The sequence below is a fragment of the Eriocheir sinensis genome, chromosome 38 (genome assembly GCF_024679095.1).
Source record: "Eriocheir sinensis breed Jianghai 21 chromosome 38, ASM2467909v1, whole genome shotgun sequence".
Lineage (NCBI taxonomy): Eukaryota > Metazoa > Arthropoda > Malacostraca > Decapoda > Varunidae > Eriocheir > Eriocheir sinensis.
In genome coordinates, this window is record NC_066546.1 from 17,277,474 (window position 1) to 17,305,190 (window position 27,717).

The 27,717-nt window shown below is 41.2% G+C and overlaps 1 protein-coding gene and 2 long non-coding RNA genes across 21 annotated transcripts in view; 2 read left to right on the top strand and 1 right to left on the bottom strand.

Moving 5' to 3' along the window:
* LOC127008785 (serine palmitoyltransferase 2-like) overlaps window positions 1-27,717 on the top strand; it is a 31,683-nt gene that overhangs the window by 396 nt on the left and 3,570 nt on the right. For 16 of the 19 annotated variants that reach the window (XM_050881187.1, XM_050881170.1, XM_050881176.1 and 13 more), the window contains exons 2-12: window positions 1,569-1,763; window positions 7,513-7,674; window positions 9,358-9,512; window positions 9,919-10,064; window positions 10,378-10,580; window positions 10,818-10,997; window positions 11,508-11,669; window positions 12,260-12,386; window positions 18,579-18,714; window positions 22,731-22,860; window positions 23,375-27,637. In XM_050881187.1, coding sequence (XP_050737144.1) covers window positions 1,569-1,763; window positions 7,513-7,674; window positions 9,358-9,512; window positions 9,919-10,064; window positions 10,378-10,580; window positions 10,818-10,997; window positions 11,508-11,669; window positions 12,260-12,386; window positions 18,579-18,714; window positions 22,731-22,860; window positions 23,375-23,461 — 1,683 coding nt within the window. In that variant the 3' untranslated portion in view covers window positions 23,462-27,637. Of the gene's footprint in view, window positions 1-1,568; window positions 1,764-7,512; window positions 7,675-9,357; window positions 9,513-9,918; window positions 10,065-10,377; window positions 10,581-10,817; window positions 10,998-11,507; window positions 11,670-12,259; window positions 12,387-14,009; window positions 14,146-18,578; window positions 18,715-22,730; window positions 22,861-23,374; window positions 27,638-27,717 lie in introns of all 19 variants that reach the window. The other 3 variants (XM_050881171.1, XM_050881189.1, XM_050881188.1) reach the window with 3 other exon arrangements.
* LOC127008786 (uncharacterized) lies at window positions 15,946-17,703 on the bottom strand. The gene is made up of 2 exons (XR_007761347.1): window positions 17,556-17,703; window positions 15,946-17,451 (listed from the first exon to the last, which is right to left on the bottom strand). It is a non-coding gene; the product is annotated as an uncharacterized LOC127008786 (long non-coding RNA).
* On the top strand, window positions 17,371-18,543 carry LOC127008787 (uncharacterized). Its single transcript, XR_007761348.1, has 3 exons — window positions 17,371-17,509; window positions 17,614-18,221; window positions 18,409-18,543. It is a non-coding gene; the product is annotated as an uncharacterized LOC127008787 (long non-coding RNA).

Here is a 27,717-nt window from a genome sequence, read left to right on the forward strand (position 1 = left end):
CAGGTTAATACCGCTTATTACTGGTTAGGGGGAATCACAAGCCTATTTATGTATCTATTTTTATCTCTGTCAAATTAAAGGTTTTCTAGTGCGTGAGGACATGTACAAGCCTAGATATGGGCGGGGCAGTGGTTACATTCCTGAGTTAGGAAATCAGTACAGGTTATTACGTATTGTTACCGGTTAGGGGTAATTACAAGCCTATTTATCTATCTATCTTTATTTATCTGTCATATTTAAGGTTTTCTAGGGCGTGAGGTGACATGTACAAGCCTAGATGTGGGCGGGGCAGTGGTTGCTTTCCTGAGTAGGGAAATCTGTACAGGTTATTATTACCACTTGTTACTGGTAATTACCTTTTCTTATACGTGAAGCTTTTCTACTTTATCCAGCATATTTAAGCTTGTCTAGGGTGTGAGGAGACATGTAGTAGCCTAGGTATGGGCTGGACCATGGTTGCATTCCTGACTCTGGAAATGGGGACAAGTGACAGCTGTTTGTTACTGGTTAGGGGTAATTAACCTATTCTTATTTTCTTTTTATCTCATGGCTTGCTCTTTACATACAAGTGTGGTGATGGACACTTGTTATCTGTGTTAATCATTTACAGCACTAATTGATTGTTTTTAGCAACCAATTAACCCCTTAACCCTGGGCATTATTTTCAGCGGTCCTGCTCTGTAGCCTGGAATATTTGGGCAAAAGTTGCCATTGGGAAAATATTCCCCCCCCCAAAAATTACTTAACCTAGAGCAATAAACCAAATGCCATATGAAAGTACATACCTTGGATTTCAAGATGGTGGTATTGTTTGACCGGTACACAGACATTGAAGAAGACTGGGGGGCAAACAAGGGTAGCTTGTCCCCATTTATTGGCACTTCCCAGCACTCCAGGATGTACCACACACTCACAAAGCTGTTTATATAATACTGGGCTCATATATACACAGCATCACTTTGTTTACACAAGGAATTTCAGTTTTTTGCACAAACAAGTGGGGAATGTATGCATGAAACGCGTTTTTTTTCTGTGAAACGGTACTAGCGCGGAACACTGTTTGTTTGTAGTGGGGCCTGGGGGGTGGTTTGGGGGTGCTGGAAGCGGGCGAGAGTGCGTGGGATGATGAATGATGAAATTATCCACTCCCAAAATGTTCAAGAAGCCACAAATATTGTTGCGTTTTTTAAAAAATTGATAGAACGACATATGTCATCACCCGGGATGAGGGACTTTTTAGGTAAGGTCGACATATGTCGTCACCCGGGGTTAAGGGGTTAATCCTCTCAAGGGGTAATTAGCTATTCTCTCTCTCTCTCTCTCTCTCTCTCTCTCTCTCTCTCTCTCTCTCTCTCTCTCTCTCTCTCTCTCTCTCTCTCTCTCTCTCTCTCTCTCTCTCTCTCTTTTATAATGTTGAATGTTCATCAGTTAATGTTGTTATCCTGGCTTAAAGGTGTTGGGTGAAATATAACATTATTATTATTATTATTATTATTATTATTATTATTATTATTATTATTATTATTATTATTATCATCATTATTATTAATGCCTTTTCTCATCTTCAGGATAAGTCCCTACACAACAAGAGCACAAGCAGACCAGAGGAAGGTTCGGCAATGAACAAAAGAGCTTTCCACAAGGAGGAAGAATGCTCCCTCTTCGTAGCCTTCTTCACCTTCCTCTCGTATGGTGTCCTCCTGATGCTGGGCTACATAAGGGAGTTTTTTGTGCCTGTGACTACCAAGGAGAAGAATAGGGAGGTAAGATCTGCATGGAGGTGACCTGATTTACAGTTGCTTCCCCATGCTAGCTGTAACCAAGGCTTAGATAGTGTTAGGCTGGGCATCCCCGTCCTGCAGTACATCTTGTCCATATCTGCATCTAGGCTGTCATATTTTTTCATATTCATGTCTGCTCATTGGAGGGGACTCTGTCTAATATATGAATTTACTGAGGTCTTGGGAAACCTTTGTTTATATTATGTTACCTTTTGCTTATATTAGTCTTTATTTAACCAATCATGTTTTTTTCCAACCCTGGTGAGCTTTAAAACCTGTTTGAAGCACACTAGAGTCCTGAGTATTGAAACGGATATGTCTATACCATGGATGAGTGGATGCCCAAACTTAGTGGTTTGTCATGTAAAATATATGTTATATATACCAAAGTCAAAGTTCTTGCACATTGGTTTGCATTTTTCTAACTCAAGAGAAAGTTTCTTTAATTAGGTTTATAATTTTTTGTCTTAATCATGTGCTGCTGAACTGTTGAAATAATCTGAGATTAGCCTTAATAGAAAAGATCTTTAGTACTATAACTAGACCATATGATCATGATTCCTTTATTGGTAGAAATTAAACTTATATAGTTTTGCTCATTAAGTATGTGAATGCCTTACTTAATTGGCTGTGATTGATGACATTTCAGTAGTGTTGCCTGCCAGATGATAACCCTTTGCTGCATTGACTGCTAATGTGATCCATGTTTGTGCCTCTTGCTGTAGAATGCCTTGTTATGTCATGTACTGCCTGTATTGCTTGTCTGTAGACCTTGATTTCATCTGTATTCACACTTGATTAAAAGACACATTTACTTTTCCTCCAGACTAGGTGAGATCATGAAATTGTGACCTTAAAGTTTGCTATACAGCAGTTAACTGAGTGCTAGGCAAGCTGCACTCACCTGCTCCTCCTCAGGGTAGCCAGGACACTTTTTTCTGTCCACAGGGCTAAAGAAGGCAATCATATACACTTTTTGTTAACACACTATGATAATTTCTTAAAAAAATCAGTGATGCTTAGGTGGATTAGAGGGAAAGGAAAAAAGCTTTTGCCACGGGAGGAGCATTTTTATATTCAGACTGGAATTGGCTATTCTTGTGGCAGTCTTTTTTAAGCACTATATGCAGACATTCACTGGTTGTTTTCCATCATTTGAATTGACCACTATAGTGTTCTCTTGTTTTTGTGAGAGAAGCATTGGATTTACTTATCAACGAGTCTTTGCGTTTTTGTTGCCTGTCAGGATGAGGTAAGTTCCCAAGCAACACCTGATGGAACAGAAATAACCTTGTTAGTCTAATACTCCAAGGGATTGTTGGACTCCCTAACGCTAGTGGCACCAACTTGTGTAGCATCTGGGGTATTGTGTAAGCCAATATGTACATGCCATTCCAATTAGCAAGTCTTTTTGGTTGTCATTGCTTGGCTTTGCCCTTGAATTGTTCCCTTTGCTGTAAAAAAATATATTAATGCTCATATGATGGGAAAATGGAGAAAATTTATATACCATCAAGAGTAGTTTATTTTCATACCTTATCCTTGTTTTTCAGAGCATGAAATATTCTGTCGTGGAAGTTTATCCCCTGTAAATGTTGATCCCAAGGGCCATAGCTCATTTTCATACCTCTTAAATTTTCCAGTTATTTTTTCCGCTTTAAATACTGATTGGAATGGTGAGCATGAACTGGCTAACAACATACATTGCCTAAGAGTGTAAATAGATTAGACTAAAAAGGTGTAACTTCTGCAGCATGACTCCCCTTACTCTGGCAAAAATGGACAAGAACATCAAATTCCCACCTCTCTGACACATGTCCAAGAGGTGTGGAGCCCCGAGTCACACAACACTTGTTCGTAGACGCTCGTGTAAAATTGTCCTCAAAGATTTGGCTTCTCCCATTCTTGTGCTCGGCCCTGGCGCGTCACCATCCGTTCACCTTAACCCACACTGATAAGAGTAGACGATGTTTATTTATTATTTATGTATTCTTCAAGCTGAACTCCTTATCTCCTTCCTTTCTGGTAATAAAACGATGGGACAGTTTGCCACACCTCATGGAAACAGGCTTATTTATTTTTCATTTGTATACTGCTCAAGTTAAACCCCTTTCTGCATACTGCTATATAATTAGTAGAATGAATGGCCACCATTTTCCTGTAATGAAATGATTAGACAGTTTGCCACACCTTATGGAAGAGGTCAACAGATGTGAACTCAAACTGTCATATAGTAATTGTCTTGTAAGAGTTATGGCCTGCCAATTTATATGCATGCACCCAGCTACTACCAGGGGAAAAATATATCATAGCTAACATCACAGCTAAATATTTTGTGTTATTTCTTTATCCCAGGTTACACAAAATAGCACACCATTGTATTGTAGTTCTGTTCAGTGACATTTAGTTTGACCAGCCGTATGGAAGGGGTCAGAGTAGAGCTTCCTGGGTGCATTTTGGCCATGATAAAGGCTGCATATAAATTGACTAGACTTTCTCTAACTATATTTTTTCATAAGTAATGTTGCTTTACTCCTGTCAATATTCCTTTTGTTGACTGTCAGTGATCAAATCTCAGTGCTAGCTAATTTAGACCTTCAAAAACTTCCTTCTTGTATATACCTATAGTTGCATTTACTGTAATTTCTTTGATGTTTTGTTGCATATGTAAACAATAACAGCGAACCTAAAAAATGAGACCTAAGATACTTCCTTCATATAGTTGCATTCTCTGTAATTCCCTTGATGTCTTGTTGCATATGTACACAACAAAAGTGAACCTAAAAAATGAGACCAAAGATACTTCCTTCATATACATACCATACCTATAGTTGCATTCTCTGTAATTCCCTTGATGTCTTGTTGCATACGTACACAACAAAAGTGAACCCCAAAAGTGAGATATAAAATACTTCCTTGAGTTGCATTTAGTGTAATTCCTTTGATGTCTTGTTGCATTATGTAAACAACAAAAAAACTGAGCATATTAACCTCTTGCTTGTGATGGTGGTAGCTACGAACCTAACCCAACCTGAGACAGCTACCAGGACAAACTAAACCAGCTTTACTATTTCAGGCTCAATTATTTTCATTAGTATGTAGAGACAGAAGTTTCGATGCTAATATAGATACTCAGTGGAAGGGTGTTTACAAGCCGTGCCAAGGGAGTTTGATACTGTAAATTTGGTGTACTCTAAAGTGTCTTGGATCACACTGACAAACTAAACCAGCTTCACTATTTCAGGGTCATAAGTTTTGATGCTAATATAGATACTCATTGGAAGGGTGTTTACAAGTTGTGCCAAGAGAGTTTGATATTGTAAATTTGCTGTATTCTAAAGTGTTTTGGTAGTTAACTGACAGCTAGAAACCACAGTAACAGAAGAGAAGGTATTTAAAGTTGTCCTCATGAAGGTCAAGGAGAAATACCAATTACCAAAAATAGGCAGTGGCTGAGTGATAGCGTGCTGGGCCCACATTCACCGCGTGATGGACAACGCGAGTTCAAATCCCCACGCTACCACCTGGGGTTTTTCAGTCACCGCCGAGTGGCTTAAAACTACCCACATGCTGTCCTGAAGACCACCCATCAACCCAAACACTAGAGGAAACTGTCCAAGTTAATCAAGAACCACTATAAACACTTGCCTGCGTCATGACGGGCTGGGGGCGACTACCATCCAGGCCCTTCAAGAAAGCCTACCGGCGCTATAGGCATAGACGTTAAAAAAATAAATAAATAAATAAATAAATAAAAAAAAATCAAAGAAGACTGGAATGCACCAAAGACATAGATGATACAGTCCATACAATTCCATGGGTATCCTGACACTTCCCTCATAGTAAGGGAGAAATACTGTGGCTGTTACAGAGTTTATCAGTGGTAGGGATGAAAGAGTGAAGATACAGGTTAACTTGCATAAAGAAGCTGGACAACATGGGTGAAACTGAGCAGAATGTCTTGTGTAGAAGAAAGGAAGGAAGGGATTAATGCTGTTCTAAGAGTTTACTAATGAAAGGGATGAAAGAGTGAAGATACAGGTTAACTTGCATAAGGAAGCTGGACAACACAGGGGTGAACTTGAGCAGAATGTCTTGTGTAGAAGGAAGGAAGGAAGGAATTAAGGCTTGTAAGAGTTGTGGATTACATTCATGTGCTTCACTACGGCACAAACAGACTTCTTGTATCAGAGGTCAAGTGTTGGGCATCAGTTAGGGAACCTGAAGGTGGCGTCTGATGGCTAAGGTGCCGGGACAGGGGGTACAGCTTATGGTCTTGGGATGCTGCATGATAAGTTCCCATTTTTATAACAATTTCAATGCCATAGGTTACTTTGCATACTTACCACTGCTGTAATATATAAGTATGCTACATTTAATAACTCCTAATGATCATATCAGTGACAGCAACTTAATTATTGGGAGATTGCATGATATATGTGCTGGAAGAAGTCCTTTGATCAAAATCTTTTATTATGCTACACGTCATATTACCATACATTATAATAATTGACCTGTAAGTTTGGAAAGCATGTTCACAATAACTTATATATAAATGTTTGTCCTTGACTATATGAGAACTTTGTAATAATAATTTTTTTAATGTCAGATGAAATAATGCCAATTCTGTCATGTCTAAATTATGTCTTATGAAATAATCCCAGTTCTGGACTGAAAAAATTTAGCCCATTGCGTTAGATATCAATTGATGTCACATAATGAATGATGTAGATTGATGCTAGATATAATGTAATGCTTGCATCAGTATTGTCTCCGACATGTTCATTCATAGGTACAGTTTCCTAGACATTTGGATGTTATCAAGGAAATTTAGGGTATGTTTGCCACTCTGTATGCACCATTTATCGCAGTACTAATTTAATCATGAAAAAAAATGGATATTCTTGTATCAAATTTGCTCTCATTATAAGTCGATGCCCCAAAAACAAACAGTGGTTGCAGTAATAACATAGGTAGTCATAGTAATAGAAGTAGTAGTAGTAGTAAGCCCCTTTTAAAATCATGCATTCTAAACTTGTACTTTTACCTGAAGAAAACTGAGCTATGGTCCAAGCACTGACTATTGAGAAAACAAACACTGATACATTTTATATTCTAGCAGTATTTATTTGGGCTTGGGGGCAGTTTTCCAGAGTAATTTTTTCCCCCTTATGCGAATGTTAACCCGTCTGCTGCAATTGGCACGGATTTAGCCTTTACTGGTAGCCTGGAAACATACACTTCCAGGTCTTTCTCTGCCTCTGTGGTGGATAGTGGAGTGTTTCCCATGTGGTATTGGTATGCAGGCTATCCCCTCCCAAAGTGCAGGACTTTATATTTTTCTTCATTGAATTGTAGCTGCCACTTTTTGTTCCAGTCCTGTTGCTTGGTGAGGTCTTCTTTTAGGAAATCCACAGTCAAAGGGTTAAGTAGAATGGTGCATATATGTATTGGCCAACATACCCTATACTATAGACACTGCTTGAAGCCTGAGATATTGTGGCTGTTGTGTTAGTTGTTAAGTATTAAAACTGTGTGATACAGTATTTGCCCAGACTCCAGCCTCAGACATAAGCTGTACCCTTGTGTATATATGTAATGTTCAAGCTCCCCACCCCGCCAAAGCTGTCCATATGATACCTAGTAATTTAAGAGTCGGTTGGCTGTAGTAGTAGCCGCAGCAGCTTGTCCACTTTTGTCCCCCTAAATAAATTCAATGCTTTATCTCCAGCGTATGAAAAAGAATGCATTTCTCACAACACAAATAAAGGATATAGAGGAGTGTCCGACGTTCACCAACTTCACCATCTATCTGTCCTATGGCGTCCTCTTCTTCGTCGGATACGTCAAAGAGTTCTTCTACCCACCATCGACGAAAGAGACAAATAGAGAGGTAGAGTGCACTGGGGCAAGGCGGGTGGCAGCTCTGGACTTGTCATAGAAACACCTGCAAAGACAGTTGTTAAGGTCCTTCACCGAGTTCATTGACATCTTGAAATGGAGTTGTGTTTTAGCTTTCTCATCCTTCTGTCTTGTACTTGTTCTGGTATTTAGTATTATTCTTTATTTCTTGTTCCTCCTCGTGTTCTCCTTCTCCTCCTCCTCCTCTGTTTTTTGTCTTATCTTGTTATCCTGCTGTTTTGTCTCCTCCTCCTCCTCCTCCTTTTCCTCCTTTTCCTCCTCCTCCTCCTTTCCTTGTATTGTTCTTGTAATTCATCATCTTGCTGTTTTTTTAATTTTATCCACTACTACTACTATGAGTACGACTATTACTACTACTGGTGCTCTTACTATGTCTTCTCAATCCTCCATCTCTCTTTTTTTTTCTCCCCCCTCTCCTCCTCCTCCTCCTCCTGGACCTTGAATGGAGAATGTTGTAACTCCTCCTGCCATTGAATCTGCAGCAAGCCTTGATTTACTCACTTCTTCAGCTTCCAATGATGGGCTTCACCGGTCTTGAGGCTGCCTGATTCCTTGCCTTAAACAACTGCCATAATATATACATACCCATAGTGTTTTCATGTTCTATTGTGAGGTGATTTTATATGAATGTCCAGAGTCTTTAGTGGATAAGCTTTCTTTCTTGCGGCAATAGGGTTAACATATGTGTGGGACTGTGTTGTGTTATGCTTATTATGATTCTCCTTACAGGGATTCAACTCTGATTCCTCCTTCAGCTTGTAGAATGTGCATCAATTGTGGTGCCTGTGAACTGTGGGGTCATCAGAGCATTGTTAGAGCAGGCTTAGCATCATTCTGTGTTGGGATTTCATAGCAGAGAGAGCAGATTTGTGAGTGGAAAGTCAGGTTTTCTTCAATGAGTGTCAGTAGTGCTTTGTCTGAGCACTGTGGGATCATCAAAGCATTGTTAGAGCAGGTTTAGCATCATTGTGTGTTAACATTTCACAGTAGAGAGAGCAGATTTGTAAGTGGAAAGTCAGATTTTCTTCAATGAGTGTCAGTAGTGCTTTGTCTGAGCACTGTGGGATCATCAAAGCATTGTTAGAGGAGGCTTAGCATCATTCTGTGTTGGGATTTCATAGCAGAGAGAGCAGATTTGTGAGTGGAAAGTCAGGTTATCTTCAATGAGTGTCAATAGTGCTTTGTCTGAGCACTGTGGGATCATCAAAGCATTGTTAGAGGAGGTTTAGCATCATTGTGTGTTAACATTTCACAGTAGAGAGAGCAGATTTGTAAGTGGAAAATCATGTCTTCTTAAATGAGTGTCAACTGTGGCCTGTGAACTTTGAGCACTGTGGGATCATCAGAGCATTATTAGAGCAGGTTTAGCATCATTGTGTGTTGGCATTTCATAGCAGAGAGAGCAGATTTGTGGGTGGAAAGTCATGTCTTCTTAAATGAGTGTCAATTGTGGCATCTGAGCTCTTATCTGATCCAGTTCTATCATCTGGCATATGCTTTATTCTATGGAGGGAAAGATTATATTCAGGCTTCTAATTTTTTTGTTTTATTTCTATTTTTTCATTTATTTTTTTCTTCGTAACTTAGCACACAGTTCCTCATGTTGTCCCAAGCCTCAAGGACCTGCATAAAACCCAGCCACCTTTTTACGCAGGGATACGTGCCTCTATACATTGGGTTTGAGAGCTTCTACACACGCAATGTTTACCGACGCATCCAAGACTGCTGGAACCGGGCCATCGCCAGCGTTCCCGGGGCTGAGATCGACCTGCTGGAGCGCTATACCCCGGACTACGGCTGGACCATGAAGTGAGTGGCCAAGGCAGAGCTGTGTTCACTTGGGAAGGCATTCTCTAATCTCTGTGCCCTCCTCTTCTGCCCCTTCCCTGCACTAATTATCCCAAGTAACAATGATAATAACAATAATGATGATAATGATGGCTGGGTATAGTACAGCAAACCTATCCTAGTGATCTCCGTGCCCACTTCTAACCTCCCTTCCCTGCACTGATTATCCCGAGTACCAATGATAATAACAATAATGATGATAATGATGGCTGGGTACAGTACAGCAAACCTACCCTAGTGATCTCTGTGCCCACTTCTAACCTCCCTTCCCTGCATTGATTATCCCAAGTAACAATGATAATAATAATTGCTGGGTACAGTACAGCAAACCTAGCCTAGTGATCTAATTCTCTGTCTGGTGCCTCAGGGTGACCGGCAAGAAGTTAAAGTGCATCAACGCAGGCTCGTACAATTACCTGGGCTTTGCGGAGAACAACGGCCCCTGCCACGACACCTCCTGCGAAACCACCAAGGCAGTCGGCATTACCACCAGCAGCCCGCGCCTCGAACTCGGCAAGTGTAGAAAGAGTTTTATTTTTTAATTATTATTATTTTTTTTTTTACAGTAGAGGAAACAGTTCAAGGGCAAAAAGGAAACAGTGAAAAAAAAAAGCCTGCGACTCGCTTATTCATTTATTCAGTATTTTTTTCTTTAATTTTTTGACTCTTTCTTTCTTTAATTCTCTCTCTCTCTCTCTCTCTCTCTCTCTCTCTCTCTCTCTCTCTCTCTCTCTCTCTCTCTCTCTCTCTCTCTCTCTCTCTCTCTCTCTCTCTCTCTCTCTCTCTCAAAAAAAAACAAAAAAAAAAACTTCCTTTTATTTAACAGGAACTCTCGAAATCCACAAAAAATTGGAGACGCTGGTGACAGAGTTCCTCGGGGTGGAGGACGCCATCACCTTCGGCATGGGCTTCGCCACCAACGTGCTCAACCTGCCTTCGCTGCTTGGCCCGGGCTGTCTGGTGCTCTCAGACGAGTTTAACCACGCCTCTCTGATCCTCGGGCTGCGTCTCTCCGGGGCCACTGTAAAGGTACGTCTGATAATGCTGTGCTGACTGACCTCTCGTAGACTCTTTATAGCTCTTTCTACACTAGTTGTGACCTTGTGTGTCCTTGGAATGCATCTCTCTGGGGCCACTGTGAAAGTATGTCTCATAATGCTGTACTGCCTGGTTTTCCAATACAAGATTTGCCTTCTAAGTCTCCATATGCACTTGTATAGTCACCAATATTCACACTAACATATTTTCGACATTTCTGTACTTCAGGTTTTTCAACACAACAATGCAAACGACCTTGAGAGAAAGCTTCGCGAGGCCCTGATCCACGGCCACCCCAGGACCCGCCGGCCGTGGAAGAAGGCCATGATCGTGGTGGAGGGGATCTACTCCATGGAGGGAAGCATCTGTGACCTTCCCGGCTTCATCAGAATCAAGAAGAAGTACAAGGTTGGTGTCCACTTAAAACGCAGGTCAACCAAGCAAGCATATAACAAGTTCTATTGCCGAGGAAGCTGTTATGAGCCTACTGCATGCATGTATAGTAAGATATTTTGAGGTATAGTTAGGTATATTTAAGTCACTAGTTAGTTAGGTCTTAAAACAGAGGTCAACTGAGGAAGCATATAACAAGTCCCATTATTGAGGAAGCTGACATGAGCCTACTGCATGCATATATAGTGAGATATTTTGAGGTATAGTTAGGTATACTTGAGTCATTAGTTATGTCTTAAAGCAGGGGGCAATTGAGAAAGCATTACCGAGGAAGCTGATATGAGCCTACTGTCTGCATATATAGTGAGATATTTTGAGGTATAGTTAGGTATACTTAAGTCATTAGTTAGTTAGGTCTTAAAGCAGGGAGCAAATGAGAAAGCATATAACTAGTCCCATTACTAAGGAAGCAACCACCAGACAACCCTAAATATACCCTAAATATCCCTCTGTTGTGTCCCGCAGACATACCTCTACGTGGACGAGGCCCACAGCATAGGAGCCCTGGGGCCACGAGGCGGGGGAGTGGTGGACTACTATGGCGTGGACCCCAAGGACGTGGACATCCACATGGGGACCTTCACTAAGAGCTTCGGTGCTGCTGGAGGGTACATCGCAGGCTCCAAGGTTAGTCTTCTTCCTCTCATGGTGCGGAAGATTGATTTACTATTTTTTTTCTTGATTTTATTTTTTACGGTAAAGGAAACATCTCAAAGGCCCCAAAATAATAATGATGAGAAATAAAATCCTGGTAATCACTGTCCCTATATTGGACAATTGTTCCCATAAGCCTTATTTACATAGACTCACCTGGCACCAGTACGTTTCTCTGCCCTTGAAAACATCCCACACCCTATAAAGAAGAGTTTAGAAGAGTGGCCAGATGAGAGGTCAATTTACCTGCCACTTGTTTTCTACCCTAGACTGACCTGGCATTTCTCAACTTCCGTCCCTAACACAAAAGGAACATACCTGCTACATGTTTTCTACCCTAGATTGACCTGCCATTTCTCACCCTGCTTCCTTAACCTTGCCTAACCTTTCTACCTGAGACTGACCTGGCATTTCTCACCTTGCTTCCTTAACCTTGCCTGACCTTGCCTAACCTTTCTACCCTAGACTGACTTGGCATTTCTCATCTTCCTTCCCTAACACAAAGGGAACATACCTGCCACATGTTTCCTGCCGTCTACCTTCTGTTTCTGTAATGTTTCCAGGACCTGATCAACCACCTGAGGGTATACAGCCATGCCCAGTCCTATGCTGCCTCCATGCCCCCCCCAGTGGCCCAGCAGATCATCACCTCCATGTCTATCATTATGGGCAAGGACGGCACCGGCGAAGGTCAGTGTATGGCTCCCCAGTACTCAGTGTTTGGTACAGGGTGTGTGAATTTAGACCAAGTGACTGGGGTTTCCTTTGGGTCAATGCTAGGTGTCTGCCTCTTAACCTAACCTAACCTAACGTACCCCAAACACTTGCTATATATCTCTTGACTCAGAAAATTCATATATGCTTCCTTAGTAATGAGGCTTTTTGAACAACAAAGTAATGTGGAATGTTTGGGTTGGGAAGTGATGTAATCCCCTAATAGGTCAGTTTCTCATGTGCTTTGAGAGGTCAGAAGATTCATATATGCTTCCTTAGTAGGTAATGAGGCTTTCTACACAACAAAGTAATGTGGAATGTTTGCTTTGAGAGGTCAGAAAATTCATATATGCTTCCTTAGTAATGAGGCTTTTTGAACAACAAAGTAATGTGGAATGTTTGGGTTGGGAAGTGATGTAATCCCCTAATAGATCAGTTTCTCGTGTGCTTTGAGAGGTCAGAAGATTCATATATGCTTCCTTAGTAATGAGGCTTTCTACACAACAAAGTAATGTGGAATGTTTGGGTTGGGAAGTGATGTAATCCCCTAATAGGTCAGTTTCTCATGTGCTTTGAGAGGTCAGAAAATTCATATATGCTTCCTTAGTAATGAGGCTTTCTACACAACAAAGTAATGTGGAATGTTTGGGTTGGGAAGTGATATGTTCTCCCTAATAGATCAGTTTCTCATGTGCTTTGAGAAGTAGGGAAAAAATCAGATGTGTGTGTTCCAGTATGTCATCAACAGCCTGTCAAATTTGCACTCATGTCAAGGGGAAGTCTGCAGCACATTGTATAGACTTGTGTTTAGAAGTTGACATATAGAATGGAATTGTTTAGGGGGAGACATTGACTTTCACAGAGATACTAATTTTCTGGGCAGTTACTATTACTACTATTGCTTTTTCTACTGCTGTACTACTACTACTATGCTCTCAACTTCCTTCCATTCCCTGGCCTTTCTATTATCACATTCACTTTAGAAGCCATCAGTAGCTCGGCCCTTGAGTAAAGTATGTTTGCTAACTCACTTGCTCACCGGTCAGTCCAGTTAGTATTGCTGTCAAGGGAAAACACTGTTCTGGCTGGCGTGACGAGCTGAACTTTGGAACTGAAATATCGCCAAAATATAAATTGACACAGGTTTTTTTTCGGTTAATTTTCACGCCTGACTTCAGATATCCAGAGTAAATTTTTCCACAATGATAATGCCAACTGCAGTGATGCCTTGGTGCTGTACAGCGAACCTACCTTAGTAATCTCCATGCTCAACTCTGCCCTCCCAATGATAATAATAATAATAATAATAATAATAATAATAATAATAATAATAATAATAATGATTCTAACTGGACTGATGGCTGGGTACTGTACACCAAACCTACCCTAGTGATCTCCATGCTCAACTGTACCTTCCCTTCCCTGCACTAAATATCCAGGGTAGCAATGATAATAATTATAGTAATAATGATTCTAACTGGACTGGTGGCTGGGTACTGTACAGCAAACCTACCATAGTGATCTCCGTGCCCAGCTCTACCCTTGCTTCCCTGCACTAATTCTCTGCCTTGTGCGTTCCTCCTCCCTTGCCCTGCGTAGGAAAACGGCGGATAAGTCACCTTGCTAGGAACACACGGTACTTCCGGCGCAAAGTTAAGCAATTGGGTTACATTGTGTACGGCAACGAGGACTCACCTGTTGTCCCGGTGATATTATTCCTTCCCGCTACCACTGCGTGAGTATACAGGGCCACTCTCTGCCCGGCTGGCTCCTGGCACTCTATTGTCACTCCTCAGTAGTCTAGGGGAAGCGCCAAGCCTATCTCTCGGCCTACCACGGCACTGCGAATACTTCCCTTCCCATGGCCTTGCCTGAGGTGCCTTCTCTCACGGCTCTGGATGCAGTGTTGACAGTGTTTCATCAGAGGGTGTCCTCACCACTCACTGTGCACACTCTCCCCTAATTACCACTGATAACAGGAAAAATAATGCCCCCAAAATCATTGAGCTGAATTACCAATATGAAATAGTCCTCGTTTTACACAATTTTAATTCCTGCAAATTTTCATAGTTCATCACCTGCTTAAAGCAATAACCTGGCAGCAGTAGTCAGGTGCACACAGTACTGTCTTTCAGCCACAAGGTGTGTCCTTAGTGATGTTGCACATATGTTGTACTGACATTACCAGCAAAGTTATAAGCTAATGAAACACACTGTGTAAGTTTAAATAAATAAAATACTATCATGTTTTTGTCAGCTTTATCCACTGAGCTAACTTGATTGTGTTATACCTGTGGAAGCACATGTGTGGCTGCTGTTCCTCTCTGGGTGCTGGCTTCCCAGAGCTGGGGCACAACTTGCTCAAAGAAAAGTTCCAGGAGCATAATAAAAATGATGCTGGTGTAGTGACACGACTAGCCTGATGGGTGAGCCTCCCTTAACTCCCTCTGCCAGTGGGGTACCTCTTTGGCCGACTGGTTAAGGAGTGGCTCTCCCGTCTCGCTGGTCACGGGTTCGATCCCTGGCGCCAGCAAAACCTTTCCTTGTCTGGATTAATTTCTCGTGTGTTTCGTTGTACGCGGTGGTTGTGTTGGAGCGCATAGTAAAGAGTAAAATTATTCTGGCATTTCACTGGAAGTTGGCAATGGTACTAGGGATGTAGCAATAGTAGTAGTAGTAGTAGTAATAGTAGTAGTAGTAGTAGTAGTAGTAGCAGTATTTACTGTAAACTCTCTATAATACAGGAAACATTAAACCTGGGCATTACAGTATTTACAGCACTTATCATAATATTTCCCGCATCATAGACAGTACGGCAATGATCAGTCCGGGGGGCATCACATGTGCTATTCTTTGAGCAAATCCTGCAGTGACCCCGCCAAGCCAGCACCTACTAAGTAAGGAACACTGTGAGCCAAACAGGAGAACCCAATAGGCCTGGAGACAGCAAGAAGAAAATTAATACATATTTTTTTTTGTGTGACTTATATTTTGATACTTCCGCTCTTTAACCCCTCAGATTAAATTTTCCTTTTTCCTGTTACCAAAACTAACTGTGGATGGCGCGAACATACCCTCTGAGAACAGTAATGATAATAATAATAGTAATAATGATTGTAAAAAACAGAGAAGGCACCGCAGAAGTTACTCTGAAAAAAAGGCTTTCTATCTTTTTACATTCTCCTCCCCGATTTTTACTTCCATTCTTGGCATTATATAGCTTTTTGTATGTCCTTTTTCTTGTTTACACTCTGAGATTTATACCTTGGCATTACAATATTAGCTTCCTGTACATATGGGTTGATCAGAGCCAGCTGGCGGGTTGTTGACAGCTTCCTGGAACATTGCTGTAGTCATGAGACGTCTCCCACAGTTGTCTGATCACCATGATGTGTCTGTCGGCCAAGCTTCCTCAAGAAATATTGTGTTACCGTGTGTTCGCGAATTCGTATGCACCCAGCGCCCTAAACAGTGCTCGTATCAGGGAAATACTGCTCTTGAAAATGATAAGACTTGAGGTATAACTGATAGGGTGAACTTTTTGACTTGTTAGTGTAAAAGTTAACTGCTGTATAGAGTTGTGTTAGAGTGAACCTTATACTAAAGTCTACCCCCCTGCAAGGCTGTGATATGCAAGACTGTAGACTAAATTCACCCATCTACAGCATTGTAGTGTCCATGTAAAGCTAAGTGGACACCATAAACAGCCTAAAAAAATGATAATTGTGTTAAGAGTCAACCTCATGCAAAAGTCGCCCCCCTTTTAGTCTGTGATATGCAAGACTGAAGACTAAATTTAGCTATCTACAGCATTAAAGTGTCCATGTAAAGCTAACTAGACACCAAAAACAGCTTAAAGATAAATAAAACCCGCATTTTTTTTTTGACTATAGTAATTTTTTTATGTACCTGAGATCAGTTTTTCTGAGTGGTTGCATACTAGTTCCTCCTCCTCTTCCCTGATATGAGTACTAATTGGACCAGCGTGAGTACCAATTAGCGAACAGACCTGAGCCAAGCTTCCGTTCTTGTCCTGTGCTGCCCTACACACATATACATACATAAGCCTACCTCGGGACATTAGACCTAGAGAGGGTATATACATGACAGAGCTCTAGGAGGAGGCAGAAAGCAAGCGTTTGACGTGTATGTAGCGAGACAGGATTGCGTTCATGTTGGTAACTGTACAGTTCCATTTTTCCGTCAGCGTATTTTCTGTTTTGGAAGTGCAGTTTGTTTGATAATGATAATGGTGATGATGATGGTGTTATTTCCTCACTACACAGTCTGTCATTTTATCTCGGTTCAGATCATGTGTTGTGTTATATGAGTGGTGACAATTCTGGTAACTAAAGGCATTTCCGTTGCTGTATTCCATTTCCCAGACTAAATTTAACCGTCTCTGGGCTCCTTTTTCTCCTTTCAACGGAGCAGCGAGTTCCGGGCACCTTTCTAACTCTTTGTTTTGCCCTCGAACTAATGATATGGACGACGCTGCTGGTAACTGAAGTCATTTCCGTTGCTGTGTTCCATCTCCCAGACTAAATTTAATCGTCTTTGGGCTCCTTTTTCCCCTCTCAATGGAGCAGTGAGTTTCAGGCACCTTCCTACCTCCTTGTTTTGCCTTTGAAATCTCTCCTGTATTATATTTCAAGTCGATAATTCCCTTTTTTCTGACTGACTTCCTCCTGCGGCTCCCAAACATCCACTTCTGGCATCCTCTTTCTCTGCTTCCATAGTTGATTTATTACCATCTTCCCCTTCCAAGGAGACGAGTCAGGGGCCTCCCACAAGGTAAGCACTTGGGCGTGTCACTAGTTTGTGTGCACTTGCCATTCTATGCAGCACTCAACATGGGAAAACAACTCTAGCACTTGGAAATTGAGCTGAGGTATAAGAATTAGCTGTGATGAGAAAGTTAAGCTTGATAAACATACCTTATTATATATACTCAACTCAGGAAAAGATCTGTAGTACTCTGGAAATTGAGCCGAGGTGTAAGAATTAGCTGTGATGAGAAAGTTAAGCTTGATAAACATACCTTATCATATATACTCAACTCAGGAAAAGATCTGTAATACTCAGGAAATTGAGCCGAGGTGTAAAAATTAGCTGTGATGAGAAAGTTAAGCTTGATAAACATACCTTATTATATATACTCAACTCAGGAAAAGATCTGTAGTACTCTGGAAATTGAGCCGAGGTGTAAGAATTAGCTGTGATGAGAAAGTTAAGCTTGATAAACATACCTTATCATATATACTCAACTCAGGAAAAGATCTGTAATACTCTGGAAATTGAGCTGAGGTATAAGAATTAGCTATGATGAAAAATTTAAGCTTGATAAACATACCTTATCATATATATACTCAATCTTTTTAACCCAGTAGCAGTGACGGGCCAAATTTGTGGCTTTACCGTGTACCAGCGATGGGCCAGATTTTTGCCATGATATAAACCCCCCAAATAGATGGTGCATAAACTGATCACAAATGCGTTAATATATATTATGAAATGGTTTGCGTGAGTGATGATTTTTTCTCATTTTTCTTGCTTAGAGGGCCCTTTAAGAGACATGATCCCCGCAGCTACCGGGTTAATGTTTTTTTGGCTAAATTTATTGGGAACTGTAGAATTAAAAGTACTATGGGGTGTTATATTCCAAGCTCCTTCCTTACAAACCAAGCTGGACAAAAGAACACTGTGTTGATTTTTGAGGGTATGAGAAAGTTGCATGCCGACAGACATCGCATTACTTCAGCCCAATCATATTCCAGTGCTTGTGTTTTTTTTTCTGATATGAGCGCTGTAGTCAAGCCATTTCAAATAGTTCGTTTGGGCGTTCAGTTCAGCAGGTCCTTTCCTCCCCTCTGCTCGCCACACAGTCCCAATGCCAATCTTTCCCTCATATGTTACCTATAGCTAACATATGAGAGGAAGGGTTAGGTGGAACCGTGTGGCAGAGCAGAGGGGAGGAAAGGCCCCGCGGAATCAGAAGCCCAAACGGACCATTTGAAACGGTTTGAGTGCTAATCGGAAGGGCGGGTGCGTTCACACAAATTAAGTGACCGACACAGCCCAACCATGCATGCTTCCTTCCTTCCATCAACTCTCTCTGGGACCGGCTCATGCGTCTGACCAATGACCTGTCTCCCACCTCCTGTTTAGGTCGCAGACGCATTCAGCAGCTGGCCAGGAATGTCAAGTATTTCCGGCAGCGCCTCAGACAGATGGGATTCATTGTTTACGGCCACGATGATTCTCCTGTTGTGCCGTTACTCTTGTACCTGATTCCTAAGATTACGTAAGTAAGGCGTCAAGGGGCAGGGAGGAGAGGAAGGCTGGGAAGGATGCATTTAGGGAAGGAAGAAAAGTTGCCAGCGATGTTCCTATTTGATAAGGTGTTTAGGTTTGTCTCTCAGTAGTTTCGTGAAGGTGGAGAAGCACCATATATATAGAGAGACAGAGAGACAGAGAGAGAGAGAGAGAGAGAGAGAGAGAGAGAGAGAGAGAGAGAGAGAGAGAGAGAGAGAGAGAGAGTGAGTGAGTACTGTGAAGGGAGAATAATTAAAAAAGAAAGTAGATGAAAATGAAGAACTGGAAACGTTTCTGCCATGACATGAAGGGGACTGGGCCTAGGCGCTATAGATAGATTGATAAACACTTATATTTTCAAACTGAAGCATCTTAAGGAACTGACTGGTGTAAGACTTGACTAGTTTAACCCCAAATAATTCTGCTATCATGGCCCTTACAAATGAAAATCCTGCTCTGTTTAGTAACATTAAAAATTATATTATGAACGATTATAATATTAGCATCTTAAGGAACTGACTGGTGTAAGACTTGACTAGTTTAACCCCAAATAATTCTGCTATCATGGCCCTTACAAATGAAAATCCTGCTCTATTCAGTAACATTAAAAATTATATTATGAACGATTATAATATTAGCATCTTAAGGAACTGACTGGTATAAGACTTGACTAGTTTACTTTAACCCCAAATAATTCTGCTATCATGGCCCTGACACATGAAAATCCTGCTCTATTCAGTAACATTAAAAATTATATTATGAACGATTATAATATTAGCATCTTAAGGAACTGACTGGTGTAAGACTTGACTAGTTTAACCCCAAATAATTCTGCTATCATGGCCCTGACACATGAAAATCCTGCTCTATTCAGTAACATTAAAAATTATATTATGAACGATTATAATATTAGCATCTTAAGGAACTGACTGGTATAAGACTTGACTAGTTTAACCCCAAATAATTCTGCTGTCATGGCCCTTACAAATGAAAATCCTGCTCTGTTCAGTAACATTAAAAATTATATTATAAGCGATTATAAAGTCGACCTCTTTTGGCCACTCTTCTAAACTCTTTCTAATAGGGGACAGTGATTAGTTGGCTTTATTTTCTCTCATTATTAATAGTAGTTTTGCCATAAAAAAGAGATAAGGATTAGATTTTATAAAGGAAGAAGATTAGATTACAAAATTAGCAAGTTCACATGTGTTTCTGAAGCTCGCACCATCCTGGCAACTTTGTATCGTGAGCCCCACAACTTCCTTCCTTGCACTTCTGTTGTCCAGGCTCGGATGAGAGGCACACAGAAGCCTTGTTGACGGTGTTGCATGGTGTGTGGTGATGGTAGACACTCCTAACACTTCTAATTTGGTGTTGGTATTGACCATTAACATCATTTATTTGTTCTTCAGGCCGTTCCACCCCTTGTTAAGTTTGTTTTGGCATTTGACTTGCGTAATGGTTGCTCAAACCTGTTATGACCTAAACTAACATGACCTAACGCATATAAACTTGACCTCACGTAACTTGTACCGCTCCCTGATTTGTTTTTCTTAGTATTGGACACACTAATAGTACAGCCTGGTCACACTTTATGCGAACATCAGTTCATGGAAAGGTCGTGCATATCAAGTTCCACGTTGATTGAATATAATGTTTCCTTGAAGAAGAAGAATGTTGCTCGGTGCTGTTCCATTCACCGTCACGTAAAGTCACATGATAGACAAACAAATCACCAAGCCGACCACACCCCGTTGAAAGTACTAGTGTAGCATTTATTATTTTATTTTGTTTTTTAGCCGATCAAAATTTTCCTAGTGACTAAGGTGAAGAGAAGTAACAGTGTATTAACCCGGTAGCAGCGACGGGCCAAATTTGTGGCTTTACCGTGTAGCAGCGACGGGCCAAATTTATGGATTTACCGTGTAGCAGTGACGGGGCAAATTTGTGCCATGATTTAAACCTCCCAAAAGAGATGATACATAAACTGATCAGAAATGCTTTGATATATATTATGAAATGGTTTGTGTGAGTGATGATTTTTTCTCATTTTTCTCGCTTAGAGGGACCATTAAGAAACATGATCCCCGCTGCTACCGGGTTAAGTAATCCACTCACTAAGCTGTCCACACCCCGTTGAAAGTACCAGCATACCATCTGTTATTTTATTTTGTTTTTCGAGCCTATTATAATTTTCCTAGTGAGTGAGATGAGGAGAAGTAACAATGTGTTAAGTAGTTTACTCCCCTAACCTAACCTAACCTAACCCACACCCCGTTGAAAGTACCAGTGTAGCATCTATTATTTTATTTTGTTTTTCTAACCTATTATAATTTTCCTAGTGAGTAAGGTGAGGAGCAGTAACAATGTGTAAAGTAGTCCACTCCCCATTGCGGTTTGCTGGGCACCAGAGCACAGACACAAGGTTGCCCCAGACCTGTGCATGGAAGGGCTGGGCGGGGGCAGTGGTTCCCTTAAGGTAGGAGTGACATTCATTATGCATGACTCCACCTTGCCATGCCCTGAGACTGATGGTAAGGCTGCCCTGCTCTGCCGCACAACATGGCTGAGCCTTCTATAGTACCTTAAGGTGGTGCTGGACTTGGCCAAATTTGACAAGCAACAAGATGGAAGGGGGCCGGGCTGTTTGTAAGATTTAGATAGCTTGGTAAACAATGGAAGTAATTTAGATTCAAAATATTAAACACACACCAAAGATGATGCAGGTACATCAGTCCTGTGAACCTCTGTTGCTTGATACACTGATAGAATGATCAAGAAACCTTAATACTATAAATAAGTCTCATCCCTCTGACTCCTTTCCTGTAGACTCCTTTGTAAACAGCCGGGGCAACGTTGCCAGATTGTCGTATTCAGTTTCTCATATTTCCCTATTTCCCACCCAAAAGCTGTCTCCTGTGCCCCAATAACTGGCTTTTTATGTTATTATCGTTGAAATGGTTAATTATTCTTGTTTCCTGGTGATATGTGATGCTCCGAGTACGATAATCTGGCAACGGTGAGCCTGGGTCCCATCTCTACAACCAGAAGTGAACCTAAATACACTATTCTCCACTCTCCTTACCACACCAAACAATTCATAGAGTGAGATTGTGGGCACCAAGGCAGAGGTTTCATTTACATCTGACACATGCCATTTGCTGATAATCTAAGCATTTACATAGTGAACTTGCTCCCCAGTAAAAGTTTGCCACTCAGTCTTATGGCTTGTCAAATTTTGCCTTGTATGACACCACCTTTTAGAGCTGGTGTGATTGATTACGTGCTCTGTGAATAGGATGTCATGAAGGCAGTTTGTGGTGCTATCTGTGTGCTTGTCCTCTGCCATGGAGTGCTGATGCCCACACATAATTTTGGGGGAGTGAAGCTTCTTGCATTTTCCATTAGTAGATCATCCTGAGTAGTGTAGTGTTTAGTTTCTAGCACTGATGCACAGATACCATTTTGTGTGTGTGGTGAAGGACTTCTTGTTGACACCAGTTTGGGAGTGTGTGGCAGCATATTGGTGTGATAATTGCAATGTTTTTATTACAGCTCCGAATTGCTTTGTAAATACATGAAGCTGATTTTGTATGATATATATCAGTACAGAAGAGTTACACAGCTCTGTACTGGTCCCATGGAAGATTTATACTGGTCCAGCGGAAGATTTCTACACTGATTTCATTGTGGTAGACGTCTTATTCAGTACTCTATATGCTTGTGTAAGGTCAATTATTTCATTATTTATTTTGATCAGCTGTGAATTTCATTAGCTATATTCTGGTATGATTCAAGATATGTGTACAAACCTCCTCTTGATATAGTTATCCTTGAATACTTTATATACTTGTGTAAGAGCCAGTTATTTTATTTATTTTTACTAACTCTGTCTCGGCCTCAGTATAGTCAGTGTAGCCTGGTAGGACGGCAGTGTTAGGGGAAGACCCCCCCCCAGACAGCTCAGGGCAGTGATGAGTGTGTGTGTGTGCCGCTGTCTTGCAGGATGTTCGTGAGGGAGTTGACCAAGCGCGGCGTGGCAGGTGTCGGTGTGGGCTTTCCGGCCACAAAAATCACCGGTGGACGCATGAGGTTCTGTCTGTCTGCAGCACACACCAAAGAGATGCTGGACAAGGTGAGAAATAGGATCAGTCATACCCTTGGAAATACTAATACAACCTCCACCAAAGCCTTGTCAAACTATCACTAGGCTCATAAAACTACACATGGAAATACTAATACAACCTCCACCAAAGCCTTGTCAAACTATCACTAGGCTCATAAAACTACACATGGAAATACTAATACAACCTCCACCAAAGCCTTGTCAAACTATCACTAGGCTCATAAAACTACCCTTGGAAATACTAATACAACCTCCACCAAAGCCTTGTCAAACTATCACTAGGCTCATAAAACTACCCTTGGAAATACTAATATAACCTCCACCAAAGCCTTGTCAAACTATCACTCGGCTCATAAAACTACCCTTGGAAATACTAACACAACCCCTACAAAAGTCTTATTAACTGTGTGTGTGTGTGTGTGTGTGTGTGTGTGGAATATGGGTTTTCAAAACGGTACTATTAGGCTGTTGTCACTTCTTCCACCCCAAAGAATAACCAGGAATATTTTTTTTTGCCTTTCAGATCCTGCAGGAAGTGGACTTTGTGGGGGACATGTGTTCATGCAAGTACTCCAAGATCCCAAAGAGCCTTGAACCCATTGAGTGGTAGAAGAGGAGGGTCACATTCTGAGCAGGACACACATGAGTCTTTGGAGTCCTATAGGGGAGTCTACAGAGTCCTACAGCAGGGTTTGTGAAGGTCAACATTTTTCTCTTGGCAGGATACATTGATCAGAGTCCTAGGGCATCCTTATCTCAGTCGAACACTCATGGTCGAGGTCTGTACGAGTCTCACAGTGGAATTCTCGTAGTCCTGCAGTGCTTTTTCTCCCAGACACAGACAGACAGCAGCACAGAACACCCATTTACTGCTTCTACTACTGCCCTGTTCTTAGTTCTCTTTTTCTTATATGGATTTCTTCTTTATTTTTCCTTGATGATTTTCTTTGAAATATGTAGTCGCAACACCTCCTGGTCACCCTTCACTGCCTCTACCATTACTCCCCTGTTCTTAGTTCTCTTTCTCTTATATGGATTTCTTCTTTTTTTCCTCGACGTTTTGCTTTGAAACATGCAGCCGTAACACCACCTGGTCAACCGCCACTGCAGTTCTTTTGCTACCCGCTGGTCTGATCTCACTGCAGCAGCTTCTTCCCTCTGTGATGATGCAATCCACCCACCAGAAATATACAGAAATGACATTATGGAGTAAGTTAACAGAGGAAGGTATTTATTTTGCACCTGATTTGAGTTGTTATAATAGCAAAAGATATATTGACACTGGGGGTTGAACTGTATACCTTCACTTGATGTTATGGTAAAAAAAAGACATTATGGAGTATGTTAACAGGAATGTATTTATTTTGGCACCTGATTTGAGTGGTTATAATAGTAGATATGTGACATACTATTTGCAATGATTCTCCAAGACACTCGCCCTCATGATTCTTAGTTGGCTTAAGTGGTAGGGCGTGTGTGTGCCCCTGCATAGCTATGGGCTGGAGTTTGACACTTAGCTTTTTGTTGTTGTGGGATGATATCATCCAGCATGTGCCTTGTTGAGTGGGGAGCTGATCACCGCCTCACCACACTTACTACACCACTCTGTTATCTGCCCAGGGTGTGTGTGTGTGTGTGTGTGTGTTGCTAATCTGTATATGCCAACCAACTACACTGACTCACCTTACACCACTGTTATTTTGAATCATGGCACAATTTCCCACAGTGGAGTTTTTTATGACCCTCACATATGCATACAAATTATCCCTTCATGAATACTAATTGGACCTATAGCTGCATACAAATTGGCACACACACTCACACAGAAACAAACACACACATCCTGCTCGTAGATTGTCAAGTGCACACATTAGCCAAAGAAGGAAAAAAAGGTGTGGGTGGTGAGTTAACATGTGTTCATTAGAGTCTGCAAGTGGCTCGCTCCACAGTGATATGTTTTCCACTTTGATGTTATAAAAGCCTTGTGGTCACTTACTTTTCCTACCTTTTGGGGCCTTCGAGCACAAGCAGGTTTCTCCAACTAGCTTCTATCAGTCTATTTTAACATGGAAACTTAACCTGGGAAGAATAACTTGTGCTGGAGGGCTCCTGTTATGCCACGTGCTTGATTATTTTCCTACATTTTTGGGCCTTCGAGCACAAGCAGGTTTCTCCAACTATCTTCTATCACTGTATTTTACCATGGAAACTTAACCTAGAAAAAATAACCTGTGCTTGAGGGCTCCTATGCTTCTCTGTAAACACTTGAAGAGTATACCTGTTAGCTGAGTACGAGAAAGCCTATAGTCGTGTGAGGTGTTTTGATAGAGCTGTTAACCATATGTAATGTTTTATATGAATGGCCGAGTAAGGAAGCGTCACTGTCTCCATGTTATCTGTATATGAATTTAGAAAGAAGTGACTGATTAGAGAAATGAAAAGAGTGAAGAAAATTGAAGGAGGGGATGGAAGGATGGGAAATGGAGGAAAATAAGGAGTTTAGACGAAATACTGAAGTGAGAGAAGTGCATGTGAATTCCAAAGCCAGTGAGATGTTGAATTAAAGAAAAAAAGTGAAAAAAATTGAAGAGGATGGAATAAAGAAGTGAAGATAGACAGCGAGAAGGAAGGAAGAATGGGAAATGAGATGAAACAAGAAGAAAAAAAAATCTCCTCATCTTGTGTTAGTGAGAAATTGAAAGAAACAGAAAGTGAAAGAAAATGCAGGGAATGGAAAGAGAAATGGAAGAAGGGAGACAAAAATGGATGGAAAAGTGGAAGGCAAGGAAGAAAGAATGGGAAATAGAAGGAAAAGAAAGAAAAGGAAGATAAAACAAAGGAGGAGAAAGAAACAAAGGATGGAAGGAAAAGAAAAGGAAATTATGAAGAAACAGAGAAAGGAAAACCGTTATCATATAGATTCATGTAAAAATTGGCTCCCTTAAGGTCCTGACTGGCTCTGGGTCACTCAAAATATAGATCGGTATTTTAAAACACCTTCGCTTCCCACATCAGCTGTTTCTAAAGGCCAAAGAAGTGGTCAGTGGAGTTTTAATGAGTGGGTCTTTGGGTTCAGGGTACAGGAGAAGGGTCAAACTACCACCAGCATCATAGAACTACTGGAAATGCCCACAACTCTTACAAAAGCCTTGTCAAATATGTCAGAGAGGGGGCCAGTTGGGTTCTAATGAGTGTTTCTTCAAGTTCATGGTACAGAAGAAGGGTCAAACTACCACCAGGGTCATAAAACTACTACTGGAAATACCCACAACTCTTACGAAAGCCTTGTCAAATATGTGTTCTTGGGCGGCTAAGTGTCTTATAATATGATTCTATGATATAATATGATTCTATGATAGTTACAAATATATGTGAAGCATTTGTACCACCTTGATTTACCTCTGTGCTATTCATGATTCCTTTGTGCTGTGTACCTTTAAGAAGAATTATGTTGGTTCTCCACTTTATGTATTACCTTAGTTATGATTTACCTCTGTGCTATTCATGATTCCTTTGTGCTGTGTACCTTTAAGAAGAATTATGTTGGTTCTCCACTTCATGTATTACCTTAGTTATGATTTGGACAACACACAGGCCCTGTAACACTACAACTAGGTAAATACACACACACACACACACACACACACACACACACACACACACACATGGCCCGGTAGCTCAGGGGTAGAGCGTCTGGCTCACAACCAGAAGGACTGGGGTTCGATTCCCCGGCCGGGTGAAGATAAGTTGGGTTTATCTTCTTTCACGTGTAACCCCTGTTCACCTTGCAGTGAGTAGGTACGCGATGTCAGGCAAGGAGTTGTGACCTCATTGTCGCAGTGTGTTGTGTGTGAATGGTCTCAGTCCTACCCAAAGATCGGTACTACGAGCTCTGTGCTCTTCCGTAGGGGAATGGCTGGCTGTCTCGAGAGAGACCCACAGCAGACCAAGAGGTGAATTACACACACACACACACACACACACAGTTTTGTATAGTATTATGTCACCTGCAGAAAAATAGTTAAGTTGGGGTTTTCACAGGAAGCCCCATTTTTCTATGTTTACAAGTCTAGGGTGAGTTGGTCAATAGCTACACCCCATTCAAATTAGTATGCATTTCCGGGTAAAATCTCTCTGGAAAATCAAACTTGGCAAATTCACATCTAGACAGCTCCTATATGCACATGTTATGCGCCAACCCTGCTGCCCTTCACATTATCAGAGGCAGAAGATGGTGTAGAAATGAACTATTGTCAAACTAAAGACTGCATAACAATCTACCATGACAATATATGGCTTGATTTTTTTATACTACAACACCATTATTCTGAGACATTTTTCCCCTCCTATGATGAGTGCTATTGAATATACTTGTGCAGAATCCAATTATGTAAGAGTTGACCTCCAAAAAACTCCAGTGTTTGAATAACCAATGAATTTAATCCCCTACAAAAATGGTAATAGTAGTAGTAGTAATAGTGGTAGTAATATCCATGTAAAACTCTTCCCTTTATTGAAACATACCCTGGAAACAAATCTCATAAAACCATTGACACTTGTATATATAGATCAATAATTGGCTTGGGACTTAGGTCAGTATTTTTCTATTTCTAAAGGTCAAAGAGGGGGTCAGTCAGGTTCTAATGAGTGTTTCTTCAGGTTCAGGGTATAGGAGAAGGGTCAAACTACCACCAGGGCCGTAAAACTACTACTGGAAATGCCCACAACTCTTACGAAAGCCTTGTCAAATACGGGGTCAGTTGGGTTCTAATGAGTGTTTCTTCAGGTTTTATATAGATCAATAATTGGCTTGGGACAATGCCCACAACTCTTACGAAAGCCTTGTCAAATACGGGGTCAGTTGGG